This window comes from Anolis sagrei, chromosome 6 (assembly GCF_037176765.1).
Source record: "Anolis sagrei isolate rAnoSag1 chromosome 6, rAnoSag1.mat, whole genome shotgun sequence".
NCBI classification, from domain to species: domain Eukaryota; kingdom Metazoa; phylum Chordata; class Lepidosauria; order Squamata; family Dactyloidae; genus Anolis; species Anolis sagrei.
The window spans coordinates 18977672-18998926 of NC_090026.1; the positions used below are offsets into that span (position 1 = coordinate 18977672).

The 21255-nt window shown below is 40.8% G+C and overlaps 1 protein-coding gene across 4 annotated transcripts in view; it reads left to right on the forward strand.

Moving 5' to 3' along the window:
* The window catches only part of CNOT3 (CCR4-NOT transcription complex subunit 3), a 41134-nt gene that overhangs the window by 3120 nt on the left and 16759 nt on the right, over nucleotides 1-21255 (forward strand). For all 4 annotated transcript variants that reach the window (XM_060780397.2, XM_060780399.2, XM_060780398.2 and 1 more), the window contains exons 2-7: nucleotides 13736-13776; nucleotides 15858-15932; nucleotides 17145-17212; nucleotides 17487-17561; nucleotides 18991-19080; nucleotides 20354-20482. In XM_060780397.2, coding sequence (XP_060636380.2) covers nucleotides 15908-15932; nucleotides 17145-17212; nucleotides 17487-17561; nucleotides 18991-19080; nucleotides 20354-20482 — 387 coding nt within the window. In that variant the 5' untranslated portion in view covers nucleotides 13736-13776; nucleotides 15858-15907. The remainder of the gene's footprint in view (nucleotides 1-13735; nucleotides 13777-15857; nucleotides 15933-17144; nucleotides 17213-17486; nucleotides 17562-18990; nucleotides 19081-20353; nucleotides 20483-21255) is intronic.

Here is a 21255-nt window from a genome sequence, read left to right on the forward strand (position 1 = left end):
ATAATTCGTAATAATAAAGATCGAACTGCAAAGACTCTGACACAAGCCAGTCAAGTTGGTCCCAAGCCAGTCAAGGTGGTCCCAGTGGTGATGGGTGCAGTGGGTGCAGTGCCTAAAGACCTTGGCCTGCACTTAAACACAGTCGGTGCTTACAAGATTACCATCTGCCAGCTGCAAAAGGCCACCTTACTGGGATCTACACGCATTATTCGCTGATACATCACACAGTCCTAGATACTTGGGAAGTGTCCGATATGTGATCCAATACAACAGTCATCAGAGTGTCTGCTGTGGACTCACCTTGTTGTGTTTCAAATAATAATAATAATACTTTGAAGTTTGCCCATGCCTGATGTGTGTGTGTGTGTCTATATATATATATGGTGTGTGTGCTGAATGATTTCCTAATAATAATAATAATAATAATACTGTACTTATATATTGCACAGGATATCTGTGTGTGGGCCCAGCAGGTAGGCTGTTAGGAATTGTGGAATTGTGGGAGTCCAAAACATCTGGAGCGCTGAAGTTTGCCCATGCTTGATATATATGTGTGTGTGTGTATGGTGTGTGTGCTGAATGATTCCTTAATAATAATAAAAATACTACAGTAGAGTCTCACTTATCCAGCCTTCACTTACCCAACGTTCTGTATTATCCAACACAGTCTGCCTCCTACCCAGATCCACAGATGAGGGACGTGGAGTGTATATTTACCTGTGGAATAATTGTCAGGGTGGGAGAAAGAAAGAACCCTTGTCTGTTTTGGTGCTAAATTCGTAAATACAGGAATTACTACATAATGTTGCTGTGGATTGAACTGCTTTTTCTGTCAATTTATTGTAAAACATGATGTTTTGGTGCTTCATTTGTAAAATTATACACACATATATATATCAGGCATGGGCAAACTTTGGCGCTCCAGGTGTTTTGGACTTCAACTCCCACAATTTGATGTTTAATAGGCTTTTTAAAAACCTCTCCTTATTATCCAACATTTCTGCTTATCCAACATTCTGCTGGCCCGTTTATGTTGGATAAGCGAGACTCTACTGTCTATATATATTGTTCAGTATATTTGTGTGAGATCGCATATATAGCCCTATGTGTATGAATCCTAGCAATGCTTGCATGTGTGTATCTATATGGTGTGTTTGTTGAATGATTCCTTAATAATAAGAATAAGAATGATAAAATACAGAATGGGGGATACCTGGCTTGATAGCAGTATGTGTGAAAAAGATCTTGGAATCCTTGTGGACAAATAGTTAAACATGAACCAACAATGTTATGCAGCGGCAAAATAATCCAATGGGATTTTGGCCTGCATAAATAGGAGTATAATGTCTAGATCAGTGGTTCTTAACCTGTGGGCCGCGGACCACCAGTGGGCAGCAAGGATGAAAATCTGGTCTGCGAGCCTCCTTCCTCTTTATTTTTATTTTTTATTTATTTTTATTTCTGCTCCTTTTGCACTGCCTGCCACTTCTTCCCTGTCGCTGACCATGGCATATGTTCTGTATCATAAACTAGAGCTGATGTGGTCTACCCAATGCAGTTTTCTGAATTGGCACCCCAAACCGAATCTAAAGTTGACTAAAAACTGATTTGTACTACCTTTTTGGTATTAGCTTTGGAGAGTTCTCCCTGGTCAAGTGGTTCCTGGCCAAAAAAGTTGGGAACCACTGGTCTAGATCCAGGGAAATCATACTACCCCTCTATTCAGCCTTAGTCAGACCACACCTAGAATCACACTGTGTCCAATTCTGGGCACCACAATTTAAAGGAGATGATGTCTCAAAACTGGAATGTGTCTAGAGGAAGGCGACTCAAAGGATCAAGGGTCTGGAGAACAAGCCCTATGAAGAACGGCTTAAAGAGCTGGGCATGTTTAGCCTGCAGAAAAGAAGGCTGAGAGGAGATACGATGGCCATGTATGTGAGAGGAAGTCATAGCGAGGAGGGAGGAGCCTTGTTTTCTGCTGCTCTGGAGACTAGGACGCGGAACAATGGCTTCAAACTACAGGAAAGGAGATTCCACCTGAACATTAGGAAGACCTTCCTGACTGTGAGAGCTGTTCAGCAGTGGAACTCTTAGCCCTAGAGTGTGTTGGAGACTTCTTGGGAGGCTTTTAAGCAGAGACTGGATGGCAGTCTGTCAGGGGTGCTTTGAATGCAATTTTCCTGCTTCTTGGCAGGGTGTCGGACTGGATGTTGGACTGGATGGCCCACGTGGTCTCTTCCAATTCTTATGATTCTGTGATTCTATGATTCTATAAAGGTTTTAAGATAGAACTGCAAAGGCTCTGGCACAAGCCACTCAAGGTAGTCCCAGTAGTGAACAGCACACTGAGTACAGTGCCTAAAAACCTTGGTTTGCACTTAAAAACAATTGGCACTGACAAAATTACCATCTGCCAGCTGCAAAAGGCCACCTTACCCGGATCTGCACGCATTCTTCGCCAGTATTTCACACAGTCCCTGACACTTGGGAAGTGTCTACAAAAGCCAGCATAGTGATCTTGTTTGCTGTGTACTAATCTTATTATGTATCAAATAATAATAATAATAATAATAATAATAATAATAATGTTTTATTTATATTCTGCCCCCTCTCCCAGAAGGGATTTAGGGCAGCTTACAGCAAGTAACAGTTAAAATTTTACCCAAAAAATTTACATAGGTCAAATGAACATAACTTACAATAGAATCATTGCAATTACCGTAAACATAAGGACATAACATCAAAAATAGCTGCTCTCGCTGGAATAAAAGCATTAAAAATGTTTAAACTATTGATCTTCTTTAGACTATCTTTGTATGTGCATGTGTGTGCATCCCAACAATCCCCCAGATGTCCCAGGTCCAATGCAGTTATCTATGTGTGAATTCATGTATATACGTTTGTGTCTATGTATGTATGTATCCCAGCAATCCCTTCTAGAGATCCCAAGTACAACACTTCCATATATATCAGTGGTTCCCAACTTTTTTTTTGACCAGGGACCACTCTCCAACATTAGTACCAAAAGGAGTGGGACTGGTCAGCTGTGCAGAAAGGAATGGAAAATAAATAAATAAATAAATAAATAAAGAGGAAGGAGGTTCACGGATTGGATTTTTATTCTCATGGCCCACAGGTTGTAAACCACTGATACACACACACACACACACACACACACACACACATATTCTTTAGAATATCTGTGTATGTATGTGTGTGTGTGTGTGTGTGTGTGTGTGTATATATATATATATCTGTGTATAGCTGTGTGTATGTATCCCAGCAATCCTCTCCAGAGATCCCAATTCTAACCCTATATATATATATACACACGCATATACACATACACACAGACACACACATGCAAGCAAACACACATGTATGTGTATATATATGGTATGTGTGTTGATATTTTTTTTGTCGTGTCAGGAGTGACTCCTGGTGTGAGAGAATTGGCCGTCTGCAAGGACGTTGCCCAGGGGACGCCTGGATGATTTTGATGTTTTTATCATCCTTGTGGGAGGCTTCTCTCATGTCCCCGCATGAGGAGCTGGAGCTGATAAAGGGAGCTCATCTGCCTCTCCCCGGATTCGAACCTGCGACCTGTCGGTCTTCAGTCCTGCCGGCACAGGGGTTTAACCCACTGCACCAACGGGGGCTCCATTGTGTGTTGAATGATTCCTTAGGATATTTCTGTGTGTCCCAACAATCCCATCCAGGTATCCCAAGTTGAACACACACACACACATGTATCTGTGATGTATGTATGTATTTCAACAATCCCCTCCAGAGATTTATTTATTTATTATGTTTTATTTATATACCTTTTTTTTCTCCATATGAAGACTCAGAGCGGCTCACAATAAAAGCATTACAATACAGCCCGGAAAATTCACAGCAACCCATTACAATACAGCTTAAATCTCAAGTCCAACACTTTATGTGCTTGTGTATCCTAGCAATCCCCTCCAGAGATCCCAAGTCCAACAACAGACAGACAGATAGGTGTGGCTGTGCGTGTGTTTATATGACTTCTTAGGATATCTCTGCGTGTGTATGTATCCCAACAATCTCCTCCAGATATCCCAAACATATACTTATACTTTCTTAGAATACCTGTGTGTGAACGTGCATTATATATGAACGTATGTGTGTATGTATGTTTGTATCCCAACAACCCCCTCCAAATATCCCAAGTCCAACACTTCACATATATATCCACATACACATATATACATATAGAGGAAGTGTTTGGCTCCATTGTTGAGTGCTTTGCAAGAAACTCTTTGAAAAGAGGCTTGTCAAGCACTTGTATGGGTGTGTGTGTTTGGTTTTGTGTGTTTGTGTGGTAGTCTGTAGGAATTTCTGTCCCACGGATAGGCAGTGGCAATGTAGAAACCTTCACATTAGCATTACAAATGTCTGTTAAGCTATAAGTCACTTCAAGGTGATATGAATTTGTGTTATTGGAGGAATTGTGTATAGTTTACCAGGATGTCATAATAATGCAGAGTAAATAGCTCAGCTGTGTTTGGGTTTCTCCCTTCCCCAGCCCAAAACAGACAGAGTGCAGGATAAAGGAAAGAATTTTCATCCTGTTAATAGTAGGAGAGTTTGTTGGGATTTGGAGTTTCATCAAGTACAACCCACACATTTTACAGCTTTAGAAACTGGTAACTTGCTCTATCTGTTATTTCCCAGATTTAAAGTGAAAGTTCTTAAGATGCAGAATTCATCAACCACCGCCACGTTTTTACATTTGACCCAGAGGGATGTGTATCCATGGGCAGTAATGTAGAAGGTGCTTTAAAATCCTTATTCCAGTCTTAACACTTGGGAGAAGGAATCAATGTTGAGGAAAGCTTCAACAGTTTATCTCGTTTGTTAAAAAAACTGATGATGCTTATCAATGTCACTTCCATGAATTTTTACAAATAGGGAGCTTTAGCCCAGGAATTTTATCTATTTCTCCCACCTTGTCTTGTAAGGCAGTCAATTATTCCTTGTATCTAGGTCAGTGGTTCTCAACCTGTGGGCCCCCAGATGTTTTGGCCTTCAACTCCTAGAAATCCTAACTGCTAGTAAACTGGCTAGGATTTCTGGAAGTTGTAGACCAAAACACCCGGGAACCCACAGGTTGAGAACCACCGATCTAGGTGATACTGTGGTTGTACAGACCGAACCACTAGCAATGTTTTTTTCCCCTAGGTCCTGGGTACTGGAGATGCAATTGGGTTTTATAGTTGTCCCCCCCCCCCCCCACAATAGTAGATATGACTATTCACAGATTTTATTAAAATGTCCTTTGGAAGCTGACCATAAAGACATGCTGGAGGAACTAGAATTTCCTAGAGATATTTTCTTAGGTAAAAAAAATAGCCTTTTTAAAATTTTGTTTTTCAATTTGTCAGGCGTCCTGTGTTCCAAAGCTAGTGAATGTGGAATGGTGATTGTATTTTATGCTTTTTAAATAATGCATCCTGCTTTCATCGTTCATATGAGTTACCTAAAGTGCCTCACAACTAAAGTATAAAAATAAACATCATCATAAACAGTGTAGCACAGTACACCAAGTGTGTGAAAGCCACATCACATCCTGTTTGTGCCGTAGTTAAGTTGAAATTATAACACACACATACAGTCAGTGAAAGGAGATTGCTTAGAGTAAGGAGTTCTGTTTCCAGGTTCCTATTATGGAGTTGGCCTGTTTCATATTGTTATTAGCCACCTTTGATAGGAGAAGGACATAGATAGGACCCTCTCATGTGTTACTGAGAGGATGGGGGAGGTTTGCAAAGCCTCAGGCATAGTCCTTACCACCTCCAATTACAGCCGGCTTCTCCAGTCCGGGTCCCTCTAGCTATTTTGGCCAACAGCTCTATAATCAAATTTGACTATTAGTCATGCTGGCAAATGGGGGTTGTGGGGCAAAAGATCCAGATAGATCAGAGTTAATGGCGGCCTGGTGCTTGGAAGAGCCATTAGTGATTACCATTACCAACACTGAGCAAAGTGAGCCGGTTGTTTCAGGTATTACAAGCAGAGCTAAGAGACTTTTCTTTTGCACTATAATTCTCAGAACCCCCTCAAATAGAAGAGCAAAATGGGTAGTCCCAGAGTTACAAACATCCAGCTTACAAGTGACTCATTGTTAAGAATGAGTGAGACAACAGGAAGTGAGAGACATCTACCCCTAGGAAGGGAAAATCATTCCTAAAAGCATTATCATGGCGAAAAGGGGTTTCCACTGAAGTTTTATCCCCAATCCTTGTTTCCCAAAAAAGCCAAATGTTTCCAAACCCAGTTCTTAGAGGAACAGAAAGTTAGGAGAAATCTTCTGAACAGGGGCACAGACAGCAAAACAAACACCACAGGAGTGTAAAGTCTTTCCTTATTTTTGCTTGAAATTACACTTAAAATGTACCTGTTCAGACTTATATACAAATTCAACTTAAGTGTCATCCTACAGAACTTAATTTGTTTGTAACTTGGGGACTCTCTGTCCTGGATAGTCTTGAAGGAGTCTCAGTGTTCTAGTCCAATAATTACAATTCAATGTTTTAGACCAGTGGTTCTCAACCTGTGGGTCCCCAGATGTTTGGCCTTCAACTCCCAGAAATCCTAACAGCTGGTAAACTTACTGGAATTTCTGGGAGTTGTAGGGCAAAATACCTGGGGACCTACAGGTTAAGAACCACTGTTTTAGATACAAGGCAAAATTTGGAAATGTTTGGGGGTTTTTCCCCAGCCATCATCTCTATGAAGAAGTCTTGAACTCTGAGCATAGAAATTTTACCTCTTGGCTTGTACTCTCAGGCAGCATGGCATCTGATTTACAGGCTGAAGAATTCTGGGTCTTACAGTGTTTTGGGTTATGCTGTACAAAGTGTTGTGACTTGTTTGTGGTCACAGCTGAGATGAGATTTGAATTGGTGAGTTGACTGATTTTTAGCAAGCCTGTCCCTAAATCTCTTACATTGGGAAAATAATGCAGGACTTTTTTAAAAATGGGTTTTTAAATTAGATTTGATGATGGCAGCATTCCCTTTAGTGTGTGGGGTGTCTTTCCAGATGGTTAGGATATTAAAACACAGGATCCAGATGTCTTTATTTGAGATTGTGATTCTGTTTCAGGAAAACAGTTTTCCCAACATTCAGAACAGCAACTGGGTGTGTGTGACATTTTCTTTTTAAATGGTAGGTCAGTCTTGTTTGATCCTGTAACATGGAAACAGGTTATTCAGGTGTCAAGGGTCCACTGGTACTGTAGCTATGAAGATGCTTGTGGTGGGCAATGCAATCCCCATGCTTTAGTGATTATTTTCATTATTTGGTCTATGGAGACAGCCATATTTAATTGTTGCAACGAAAACAACAAAAACATTTGTGGTACCTGAAAGACCTACAAGCAAAGTGATGCCAAATAAACCTGCTAATATTTAAGGTGCTACAACAGAGTTTGTTATATCCTCCCACACTGAATGAAAAAAAATATAATATATATATAAGCAAGCATATTTAGAGGTGGAGTGTGCAGAAGTCCATACCAGCCCTTTAAAAGTCTCAGTCCAGGAGCAGCTAAACATTGGCAGGACAGTTCCTCTCCTTCTAATTTTATCGACAGTCTCTTCAAATGAAATTTGTTTAATTTTTCTTTAGATTTTCTTTCCTTGGAAAGGCTTGTATGTTTCGGTTACCTGCAGTGCCTCCTGAGTGCTTAAAAGAAAGAACTGAGTCAATTACCTTTCCTCTCTTTTGGTGCTATTACTGTGGTTGCCCAGCAAGGCTGGGAGGAAGTAGTTTTCTCAAGGCCACCTGGTGAATTCATAACAGAGATGAGATTTGAATTTAAGGTTTCCTTGTTCACAGCTCAATCTCTCAGTTGCTGCTACGCTTGGAGAAGGAAGGCTATTTGTGTCAAACAGGGCTATTTCCTCCAGGAGGTCACAAATCAGTAAAATGTAGGCTGTGGTCACACACTTAAGTTCAGCAAATATGACATGTTATTTTGGAAGGTAGACAGAGCGGCTCTTTGCCTTTATCATCATTTTGGTCTGTAGTATTTTTAATATCGAGAGAATAGGGGTTCAGATTGCCGTGTTAGTTTTTTAATTCCTCTGCAACATATCCTCCTCCCCTGTCTTATAGAGCCTTCATAGAGTGGTTGATAACTTTTGGCTTGACCAGATGATTTGGACGATAATTCTGAGAATCCTTGATGATTTGTATACTGGCAGAGATATCTGGGTATTGAAATCCAAAACATCTATGGGAAATTTTGAGAATACTGGTGAGGATGACCATTGTGTCCAATTCTGGGCACCACAATTGAAGAGAGATGTTGACAAGCTGGAATGTGTCCAGAGGAGGGCGGCTAAAATGATCAATGGTCTGGAGAACAAGCCCTATAAGGAGTGGCTTAAGGAGCTGGGCATGTTTAGCCTGAAGAAGAGAAGGCTGAGAGGAGATATGACAGCAGTGTATCAATATGTGAGAGGAAGTCACAGGGAGGAGGGAGCAAGCTTGTTTTCTGCTTCCCTGGAGACTAGGACGCGGAACAATGACTTCAAACTACAAGAGAGGAGATTCCATCTGAACATGAGGAAGAACTTCCTGACTGTGAGAGCTGTTCAGCAATGGAACTCTCTGCCCCGGAGTGTGGTGGAGGCTCCTTCTTTGGAGGTTTTTAAACAGAGGCTAGATGGCCATCTGTCGGGGGGGGGGGGGCTTTGAATGCAATATTCCTGCTTCTTGGCAGGGGGTTGGACTGGATGGCCCATGAGGTCTCTTCCAACTCTATGATTCTATGTAGAGCAGTGGTTCTCAACCTGTGTGTCCCCAGAAATCCTAACAGCTGATAAACTGGCTGGGATTTCTGGGAGTTGTAGGCCAAAACACCTGAGGACCCACAGGTTGAGAACCACTGATGCAGAGGAAACCATGTGACTAAGGAAAGGGTGCACTTTGCAGTATCATATGAGTAAATTGAATGGTAGTGGCTCAATCATCAAATTGAAGTTGACTGAATTGTTTGCAAGGGGATCTATTCTTGACGCTGTTGCAGCACTGGACACATTTTTAGAACACTTGTAGTGGTCCTTTACTCTCTGGGATAGTGTTACAGGGGCTGTAACTCTAAACAGCACTTACTGAATAGGTGCCCATTAGACAAGGTAGAATTTACTTCCTTGTCATAAAGCAGGGGCGACAGGTTTTGCAATCCTCAAGCTGTTGAACTTCAATTTCCTTCACTTGGTGCTAACCTGGTGGAAGCTGTAGTTCAACAATATTTGGAAGAGTGCATCATTTTCATGCCAATCGAAGTCTAGGGTCCTGTTCCAAGACTGTCCCACATAGGTCTCATTTTCTCTCATTGACTTCCATCTGAAGTGAAGACCATTCGTTACAAACCATTTCCCAAATGTAGAATATATATGGCAGTAAGCCCAAACCCTCTTGGATTGGGTTAAAAACGTTGATTAGGGGACTATAAAGTCAAGAGATGTTCCTGTGTGCAACACACATCAGTTACACATGTCCAATAAATGAACTGTGATTTTAAAAAAAGAGTTCAGGGAGGTAATGTTATCAATAGCTTGTATATCTTTCAATTGTTAATTTTATTGATTGATTTTGAAAAATACCACAGTGTATTGGCTGATCTTTGGCGTAAGGGTACTCTTTCATCTGGCCTTTGAAAAGTATTACATTCTGGCAACTTTTTGCTTCTACATTGAGTTCTGCTTTCTTTTCCCTCCTTGCTACTTAAAATTAAACAGAGTGGAGATCACTCTTATGGTCCAGCTACTGTTGCATCTTTTTTCATCAGTGGTCAGTTGTTATAGATATTCAGATTGCTTATAGTGAGAGAAGACAGTTGACACAGACTAGGAGAAAGCAATGTCAGCCTTTTCAACACGCTTTCCACTTTTTCTAGTTAGTCACCCTCAAAGTTGTGTTTGTGTGCCCCTACCCTCCCTTCTAAAATAATAGACTAGCTAAAGTGTTGCATCAAAGGAGGTCAGTGTTTGGGTTCAGAAGAAGGGGGATTAAATATATTTTAAAATAAAATGTGCGTGTGTGTGGTTTTCTATGCAAAACAGTGAACCAGAGTGCCAAAAAGCTGCCTTTTCTATGCAAAACAATGAAACAGAGTGCCAAAAAGTGTTATTTTGTTCAGGTCACACATTAGTCAGAGTCTTTAAAGAGATGCTTCTGTTAGTTTTTCGTAAAAAGGAAAATGAAGAGGGTGGGGGGATAAATTCAGCAGTAACCTGATTATTTATCTTAACAAGATCTAGATATCGATCCATGTCTTCCCATTGTTTCTGAAGAAACAAGTTATATCACATGCCAACTGGTTATGCTAATTGGTGTCACTAGATTTCTCTCTTTTTTGAACTTATGTCATAATATGTAATGAACCTAATTAATACTGTGTAAATCAAAAGTATTAGGGTAAATCAGTTCCTTCGAATTCAATAAAACATACTTCTGAGTAGAGAATAGAAATATTAAGAATTACACTGACATATACTTTTCCTGAAGAAAAGTACTATTCTGTTCAGTGACTTCCAGTTAGCGCCTCTTATCACTTACATTTTCAAACAGGTATTTTTGCTTAAAATTCTTGAACATGTCTAGAGAAAATAAAAAATACTCCTAGTTTTGCAGCAGCCCTATAAGACAGAGTGAATTCTGAGTGCAATTGGTCTGCTCATGAACAGAAATAGTATGAACACTCCATATAGTTGCAAACATTTTTTTTTAATATCAAGCAGTTACCCTGTGTTCCTCAGGAAACCTGAAGTGGAGCCCATGCCTAGGCTTGTTTCCTCAGAAGCTGGAGGGCTACACCTTTCCCACCCTGTTTGAGCTGGATTCTCTTTGTATCAAAGGCAAAATCCGGTAGATTAGGAGAAGGCTAGCTCCACTAGATTCAGTAGTCTGCCCACGACTGCAGCTGTAGAAAGATACTGTAGAAAACAGCTCTTTAACCTGGTGAGTTGAATCAGTGATTTACAATTTATTTATTTATTTACTAACAATATTTCTATCCCATTCTTCTCACCCCAAAAGGTACTCAGAGCGGCCTATGATACATAATTTGGCACAATTCGATGACCCAATTCAATGATATGCAAACAATACATTATATAAAAAATAAAACAGATACAACCTATAAATATCATAAAACTTTAAAATATGGTACCTAGTCCTACAATGCTTTGATTTTAAAATCATTCCACCCTTCAGAGTAAATAAAAATGCAGCATGGAAAACTCAATCAGGTGTTTGTCTCCTGCTGTAAAGAACCATGGATTCCTCCACAAGAATGATCAAGATCCTTCCAGTGCATGTTGTTTCTTCAATTAGGATTATAAGGACATCCAATAGGCCTCTGCTTCAACTATCTTTGCTGTTTAGAAGAGAGAAAATCTGAAAGTATAGTGATACCTCTTGGTAGATGATTGGGTAATTTGCAGTAGATCAGCAATGGCATTTCATTTCTAATTGTCTTAACAATAGTAACAGCAACAAAGCTTCTGCCCCCATTAAAGGCTGGGGGGGGGGAATCATGTGGCTCTCCTGATCTCATTGAACTATAACTCCCACCAGCCCAAGCTGGCATTGCCAGAGATTAAGAATGCTGGAAGCTGCAGCTCAGTAACATCTATCTAGAAGGCTGCATAGTTCCTGCCTTTCTCCTAGTCAGATTCTTTTTAGTAAGGAGAGTGTTCTAGATCACTTGCGGACAAGTGTGGCTTTAAATATTGTTGGTCTCCTTATCCTTGCCAGCAGGGCCAGTGGTGAAGGATTGTGGGACCCGCAATCCAGCAACATCTGGAGGGCCACAGTTGCCCATCCCAGCTCTCCATTAGTAGTGTGCAGTCTTTTGCTCCCCACATGTTTTGGATTACAACTCCATGCTGGGTGGGTTTGAAGGCTGAAATATCTGGTTTTAAGTATTCTCAGGATGGCTTAAGATGCCGGATGACCAGAAGGAACTGGCTTGGCTTAATCTTGACCCTTGAACAATAGTTTGAAGTACAGGGATTGGCAGGTGAGGCTTTTTGTGTTATGAATTAGGTGTCCGCAGCTGCTGTTAATGGCACTGGAGTTGCATCTGATTAAACTCCTTAGATTGCCAGCCCTCTTCCTCCAGCATTTGCTTTCCTAATTTCCCCATGTTTCAGTTACTGATAAAATTCTAATTTTGCTCAGAGCAAGTAGAGGAGGAAAAGAATGCACTTAGAGGTACAAACACTATCATTCTGCGAAGACTGGGAATTCTAAAACAGCAATTACATGTGTGCTTACTTGGAGAATAATTCCCTTTTAAGTCAGTGGAGCTTACTTATGAGGCAATATTGTGTCACATGAGGCTGCCTGTATTCCAAAGGCAGCTTTAGCAATTGTCCATCCCACCCACCAGGTCTTTCAGTTGTTAACGGAAATCGTGTGTAGTTTTTCTGGGCTCCTGGGTTGTCTGGGAGAATAGTAGCATCTAGGACGCTGGAGAAGAATAGACCTACAACACATTCTGTAATTACTGAGAATGGAATGGAGTATAACAGTTTAGGCTTCGTCTTTGAGGCAGCACAAGGAGTAGGCATAGAATGAGCCGTGTCACGACAAATGCTGGTCACACTTTTTAATGCTCCTGCTATGTCTGCTTCTGCTATGCCAGTGCAATGGGGAGCAAACCACTGAAAACTGATAACCTGATGTGCTAACTTTTAATCGCAAAACATTTTTTTAATGTTGTGCACTAGAGCACAGTATCCTGCTCGCCTTCCTCTTTCAGCCCACTCTAGCACTTCAGGATTCTGTTGCATATTTGTATTAAGGACTGTTGGTACTTCACAGAAGGGAATGTGAATTTGTTTATTATCTGCGAACTCTGGGGAAGGGATGCGGACTAGTCTCTTTAGTCTCTTAAATTTACGAGGTGTGCTTACACAGGTGCATCAATGAGAGTTGCTTTGGCATGTTTGCAGCATGGGAACTAGAAAAACTGCATCTCGGGGACATAACTTTCTTGCGATATGCAAATAAACTGACATTTGGTCACAGGGTTATTGGTAAGATTGCCAGCTTTATTCATACTGGAATGCAAACAATGCTTTTCCTAACTTGTGTGTGTGTGTGTGTGTCTCAGGAGTGACTTGAGAAACTGCAAGTCACTTCTGGTGTGAGAAAATTGGCCATCTGCAAGGACATTGCTCAGGAGGCACCCGGATGTTTTGATGTTTTACCATCCTTGTGAGAAGCTTCTCTCATGTCCCTGCATAGGGAGCTGGAGCTGACATAGGGAGCTCATCTGCGCTCTTCCCGGATTCAAACCTCCAACCTGTTGGTCTTCAGTCCTGCTGGCACAAGGGTTTAACTCATTTTGCTAACAGAGGCTCCTTTTCCTAACATATGCAAGGGGGGTTAACCTGTTATACTTCTACTTGGCTATAACCTGTTAAAGGTACTGGAACTCTGATAGGAAAAAGAGTGACAGTGAGGTAATGATGGATAGTTTTCGAGGCAGGGTGTTCATGGTAGAGTAGAAGTCTCTTTCTTCCTTTCTGTCTACTAGCCTTGGTCTTAGCTGCCTAAACCTTTGAAGTGCTTAAGCAGTTTTGTGCATTGATTGTGGTCTCTCACATATCCTATTGTGAATTCTGGCATCGTGGGCATTTGGTTGGGAAATAAAAAGTCATGTGTTTTCTCACCTACACAGGAACCTGGCTGGAAAGACAGCAAGCGCCCAGGGGCCACTAGGTAAGTCCTGTCCTTATATTACCTTCTCCACAAAGCACCAGGCTCCACAAATTAAAACAACACTGCTAGATAATTTAATCTGCAAGTATATCAGATTACCAAACTCTAGGATGTCCCCTCACCCACTGTTCAGTAGCTTTCCCAGCCAGTTTTGTTTCTATATTGAACAAGAGAAGGAAGTGGTGGGGGGTGCTCTTTGATTTGTGAAAATTTCCCCAAATCCTAACAACTCAAATAAACAAGTGATGCCAATTTTGAGTTTTGAAGAATAATTTGAGGGGGTTTTTTTGTTTGAAAAAGGAATCAACATTGAGAGGCCTAGAGCATGAAACTTATGTTGTTTATTTTGGCTAGGTGAGACTAGATTGGAGGTAATCTACCTTTTCTTTTGTTTCTTATTTCTTTTAGCTTTTTTGTATTTCAACTCTATATTTCTTTTCTTGATTCGCTTTTTTGACTTTTATAGTAACTTTTAAAACTTTTTTCAATGTAAGATATCAGTTACACATAGTTGAAAGGAGGGATCTGTGCATGATTGAGACAATTTTTGAGAAGTTTGTTTCAAATATCATATTGGACCCCATGCAAAAATGAAAGAAAGAAACAAGTGAGATTTATTGAGGAAACCTGTTTCCAAAATGCAGCAAAAAAAAACCTCCTGAGGAGGAGTATTTATTTACATTTCTACCCTGCCTTTCTCAATCCCCTAAAACACAATGTATACTTAAATAAATATTAAAATAGAATTTAAAAAGTACATTAAAAACAATTAAAACATTTTAAAACAATACATTCAGAGTTAAACACGTAATCCACGAGCATAATCCAGGCTGTTCAAATGGTCATTCCACGTTGTTCCAAGTTTATCTAAAGGCTTGGTCACAAAGCCATGTTTTCATTCTCTTGTGGAAGATCAGGGGATAGGGGGTTGATCTAATATCCCTAGGGAGGGAGTTCAACAGCCAAGAGGCCACCACTAAGCAGGCCCTGTCTCCTGTCTCCGTCAATCGCACCTGCAAGAGAGGCGGGAGTGAGAGCAGGGCCTCCTCAGATGATCTTAAGCTCCAAATTGGTTCATAGGGAGAGATCCATTCAGACAGGTAAGCAGGGCTAGAACCGTTTAAGGCTTTATAGGCTAAAGCTAGCACTTTGAATTGTGCTTGGTAGCAGATTGGCAGGCAGTGGAGCTGATGTAACAGGGGGCTGTATGCTCCCTGTATTCCGCTCCAGTGAGCAATCTGGCTGCCACCTGTTGGACCATTTGTAGCTTCCAAACAGTCTTCAAAGCCAGCCCCACATAGAATGTGTTGCAGTAGTCTATTTGGGATGTAACGAGAGTGAACTACCACGGCGAAGTCTGCCTTCCAAGTGTTGAGTATATGTGTTGAGATTCTTTCATAGAGCCGTTGAGAGTAAGCTTTCTCTCTCATTAAGTTCTGAAGTATTCATTTTTATGCCTATTTTAACATTGGTATCCACAAGACTACCTAAAAACAATTGTATTGACTCAGCTGTAAACAGCCCACAAGTCTTGAATGAAAGGCCTCAAAGTATGACCAAGTTCACACATCGATATAAGAATCTGTCCCCAGCAGGATTTCTGTATTCATAGTAGCTGTCTGATACAAGAAATAGAAAGTGAAGCTGGTCCTAATGTTGCATTCTGTGTTTACTAGTGAAGGCTTAACCTGCCAAACATTTGCCTGTCAGATAGAGAAGGGGGTCCTTTAATTGTTAATTGTTGTAGCTCTTCTGTTGCTCCAATATCTCCTAAGTCATTATCTTCATGCTACTCTCCTGATTTTTGTAGGATTTTGGTCTATGACTCATCTAGGTTTTCAGCCTTGATTCTTATAAGAACAAAATCTATTTGCTATTGAAAAGTAAAAATCAACAGAGAGAAACCTTTTCTGAGATAAAAGATAGAAACGTATGGATTTCTACTTCCCATGCCTCTTCTCTTTAAAAAACAACAACCCAGAAGCCTGAATCTCAGTCTTTATTTTCCCCTGTTTGGCCCCTCACATGAAAGGCTTTGTCCTGGCTTTGCCTTCTAACTTTCTTTTCTCTTCTTTTTGAAGCATTGACGCTCTATAAAGTATGAAGAGAGCCCCTCTATAGTAAAGGAAACATGGCAGATAAGAGGAAGCTACAAGGTAAGATGGAATGTTTACAATCTTAATGGTTATGCTTCCTGGTGCAAACTAGGCACCTGGCTTTTCTGGAAAAGAAACTGTTTTGATCAGAACAGGTGACCAAGGGCCAAAACACCTGGGTTCTATAGAAGAGAGTGAGATCTATGGCCCTTCCACACAGCCATATAACTCAGACTATCAAGGCAGATAATCCAAATATCTTCTTTGAACTGGATTATCTGAGTCCACACTGCCATATAATCCAGTTCAATGTGGGTTTTGTACAGCTATATGGAAGAGGCCCTAGTTAGATAGAATGGGGAAAAAGCTGAGCAGAGACAGAACCTTTCATTTTGAAAGTGGGGATGTTTTAGAATATCAAGGATTATAATCTTTGGGTTTTTTTGTTTTATTTATTTATTGAAGAGGGAAATTTTAGGATGGTTAATAGTAATTGTCTTTAATCTTGTTAATCCCAACTAGGGCAGAGCCATCAAAACAATGGCATTTGCCTAAGATTTGTCTCCTAAGTCTTCACTCATTTATATAAACCTTCAGTGAGTCTACTTTGGTTGAAACTACAGGTAATATTGAGACCTTAGGTACCTGTGAGTAGAAGGACAGGCCTAATACATGAGTAGGGGGAAGACCAAGGATGCTATAATCAAGGGAGGAAGACTCCAGAATAGTGGTTCCCAACCTTTGGTGCTTCATGTGTTTGGACTTCATTTGTCTGAAGCCCAAGCCAGCGTTGGCCAACAGTCAAAACGTGAGAATCATTTGGAGAACCTGAGGAACCACTGCTCTAGGATAATGCTGGGGAAGGTCTTTCAGTCCTGGGAGATTAAATTTGATTTTGAAAATATTATTAGAAGATACGTGAAGGTGGCTGCCAGTGTGAGATTCTAGCTTCCAACTTGTAGCTTAAAGCTTTAACTGAGGGCCCTTCCACACAGCCCTATATTCTAGTGCTGTGTGGAAGGGCCTTTAGAGCTTTTCTTAGTAACAACATCTTAGGAGGGGTGACAGCTTTTTTAGGATGTCAAATTGGTTGAAAATATAGGAAACCTGCCAAATAGGGCACCAGTAGACCTTCAGTCTCATAGAAAAAGAAACCTTGGTAGTCCATGACAAAATTGAAACCTCTGTTCCCTTTCTTTCCTACATAGGGGGTGGGGAGCATAGTGTTTGTTATTCTCCATAGTAGTGATAGTTCATTCTCACCCTTCCCAGGTGAGATTGATCGGTGTTTGAAAAAGGTGGCAGAAGGTGTGGAGCAGTTTGAAGATATCTGGCAGAAGGTGAGAGCTGCTTTTTCCCCCTTCCTGAGTTGTTTTCGGAATTTTTATCTCACCTTGGCCTCTTTGATCATTATATCATTGTGTATTCATTCTTCGTGTATCTACACAAATTCCTGATCTTTTCTTTTCACTTTCTCTTTTTAAAAAAATGAGTTTATTTGCTGTTTCTGTTGCCAGGTTTTCTTTATGGCTGCACATATTTGACACCTGGGTTCCCCAACCTTAATATTTTCTCTCCCTTTCTCCCCCACTCTTCTTTCTATATATACTACAGCTCCACAATGCAGCTAATGCAAACCAGAAGGAGAAATATGAAGCCGATCTGAAAAAGGAGATTAAAAAACTCCAGGTAAGAATTGTCTAGGATCCTTTCAAGGTTTTTTTTTTTTGTTGTTGTTTTGTTATCTCTCTGAGAAACCATTTGGCTGGCTGAATGCAGGAGGAGATAGTGGTGTTCTGAAAGGTAAACTACTGGAGTCTTTTGGAAAGAACAGAAGAAAAACGAGAATTTTCGTCCTTGTAGGTCTTGTGTTGATTAAGAGCAAAGGAGATGGCTGTCAATAAACTAGGCTACTAATTGGAGCTTGCTATAAGGGAGCACACAGTGCCCCTATTAAAGCAGTTAAATTGGCTGCTGATAAGTTTCTGGTCTCAATTCAAAGTACAGGTCATTACCTATAAAACCTAAACAGTTCGGACCCTGCCTATCTTCGTGACCGCATCCCCTTCTATGTACCTGCTCAAGCATTAAGATCTGCCAGGGAGGCCCTTCTCTCGTGCCTGCCATTGTCACAAGTGCGGTTGGCGGGGACGAGGGAGAGGGCCCTCTCGGTGGTGGCCCCCTGGCTTTGGAATTCCCTCCCCAGGAAGATTAGGAAGGTCCCCACACTGTCCTCCTTCCGTAGGGATCTGAAGACCTGGATGTGTAAACAAACCTTTGGGAATGTCTAGCCCCAATGGTCCGCAATCAATGACATAGCACTCCCCTTTCATCCCATGCCCTTGTTCCTCAGCTACAGTTTGCACTATCCCATTCCCATGACTTGTTTACAGTCTTGCCATGTCTTACGATAGTTGTCGTAATAGATTATTGGGTGTTGTTCTGAGTTTTAAACTTTTGTTTTTATATGCTGTATGTTTTACTTTCTTGTATTCTGTTGTGTGTTTATTTTATGCTCTATTTAAGACACTTTGTGCCATATGTAAACCACCCTGAGTCCCTTCGGGGAGATGGAGGCGGGGTACAAGAATAAAGATTATTATTATTATTATTATTATTATTATTATTATTATTATCCTTTGGGTGACAGGGAGTTAAAGTGTTATGAAGATGGGTTTAGCAGTTCTCATTGCTGGCATTCCTCATTTTACTGGAGGAAGAATAAGGATGCATGCTTTCTTCACCTGGTGACCTCTAGATGTGTTTATACTATGATTGCCCTTACGGGCAGGCAGCTTTGCTATTTGAGGAGCACTAGGTTGGGGCAGATTGAGAGAAAGACTTGGGAAAATCCTGAGATATCATAAAGGGTAGGTTGTCTAATGAGTTATTGAACACTTGTATTTTGTTGTGGGGGGAGGGTGGACTGTGCCTTCCATAATCATAATACCACTTCTACAACTTATTGCCAGTAGTAAGCAATTGATAATTTGCTCTTTTTGCCAGAATATTAATCAGGTCAGTAGCCTTTATGACTGTGGGTGGAAATGTAAGGATGATTTTCTTGGCAGCAAATCTCCTTTTCCTCTTCTCAACTTTTCTTCTTTTTGTTCCACAGAGACTGAGGGACCAGATCAAGACATGGGTTGCATCCAATGAGATCAAAGACAAAAGGCAGCTAATAGACAACAGGAAACTCATTGAGACGGTGAGGAGCAGGAGAGAAGAATCTGTGAACTTTTACATACCAGGACTCAGCAATATCCTGAGTTACATTTTCCTTTGTTAAAGTGATGTATTGCATTAAATGTGTAAATGGGATATGCCTTGCTTCATTTTATCCCCCTCAACTTTTCAAAGATTCACCCAGGTAGGTTTTGCTCGTTGATAAACTTAGACCTATAAGTTTAACTTGGCTTAGCTCCTCCCTTATGGTGTTGCAATTGGCTATTAGACAGTATGACCTCATAAAGGTGAGCAAGCTGCCCATTATAATCTAGAGAAGAAGAAAGTGCTTTTGTGGGGAGTCCAGGATCCTGTTGGTAAAGGTGTCCTGAGTGAATCAGCATGGGATAGATGGTGAGGACTGGGATGCCACTTAGGAGATTGCCTCTTGGACACCTATGGAAAAGTCTGTTGAACTGTGAGCTGAGACTTTCCTGACTCCTTTGGCAATACGTTTTCAACTACTGCATTTGCAAGAGTCAAGCTGAAGCTTGTGTTTTCAGTGATCATTTGTCATTCAAATTATGTATATTGTGGGAGGGGGGGGGGTTGGGGGGTGGGGGTTGCACTTCTAGAAATATCTTAGCTATCATTATCTAGCTTAGAGATGCCAAGGCCAAATGCTGTGTTTTTGTCATTGACCAATGTAGAGCTTGGAAATTTTATTTTTGTCACCATATATGTGCAACAGTCAATTGCAGTTCCACAACTTTTCAGTGCAAGCTTGTGCTTTAACTACTAGATTGATCCAAATGTTCAGCAAACGTACTCAGTCCAGCTTTCCTGGGGCTGTTTCATTTCAGAATTCGGACCAAAATATTATATTCCTGAATTGCTCATAGTGGTCCCTAAATGCCTGCTATAGATATCTCACCTATATATATATACATTAGAGCAGGCATGCTCAAATGTAAACTTTGGCCTTCCTCCAGGTGTTTTGGACTTCAACTCCCACAATTCCAAGCAGTTAGTAAGCTGTTAGGAGTTGTGGGAGTTGGAGTCCAGAACACCCGGAGGGCCAAAATGTGCCCATTCCTGTATTAGATCCAGTGGTCTCATTACAGGTCAAAGTTTGAGAAAGTAGCTAAACTGAATTTTTATGCAGTTTTTAACCTTTCTCTTTGCCATTGGAAATGATGCCATAAATAGTTTAAAAGATCAGTGTGAAATTTGGCTAGGGCTGTGGACTTCTCAGTGACACTTGGATTTGTTCCTTGTCCTGCTGATCTTCCTGAATCACTCTCATTTTTTTCCAGCAAATGGAGAGGTTCAAGGTAGTCGAGCGTGAGACCAAGACGAAAGCCTACTCCAAGGAAGGGCTGGGCTTGGCGCAGAAAGTGGACCCAGCTCAGAAGGAAAAGGAGGACGTTGGGCAGTGGTTGACGGTGAGAATGGAGGGAAGTTAGCTGGCTCACTGATAACTGGAGGGGGAAAACACTATTCTTTGTAGCAGCTTTTGTCTGGGGGTTTAGGAAGAAGGAAAAAACTGAGTGTATTTTTTTAAACTGTTAAATTGAAGGTGTTCCCATGGACTGGATATCATAAATTGCTTTATAGCATGTTAGGAAAATTACCCGTTTTCCATCGGAGAGAATCTCCACATCTCAGTTGGTAGTGATTAGTTGTTAATGGTTGAGGAATCAAGCTTCTTTTGTTATTTCCCTCAATGCTTTGTTATTTAAAGGCTTTACTGTCTTCATTTTGTTTTCTCATTGTTAATTTCATATTTTTATTTATTGAAATATTCATAATCCATCCTGTATTAAAGGGGCTCAAGCAGGGATGCAGCTGACAAAAGCAAATTGACATACAGTACTAAAACCTATAATTCAATATGAGATCAGCAAGAATACCTCATGCTGTGATCACTAAGATCCAGATAAATTGGTAAATTGCCAGATCTTTTCTTTGTGTATAAGCTGAAGTACAGCCAGGCTTCTCTTGTAAATGCCAGCCAAACCTCTTTTATGTGGGATTTCATAAAAAAGATCCCATATGTGGGAAGGTCCTACCTCGCATTTCCAAATACCTGGTGGTGCAGTGGGTTAAACTGCTAAGCTGCTGAACTTGATGACCAAAAGGTTGGCAGTTTGAATCTGAGGAGTGGGATGAACTCCTACTATTAGCCCCAGCTTCTGCCAACCTAGCAATTTGAAAA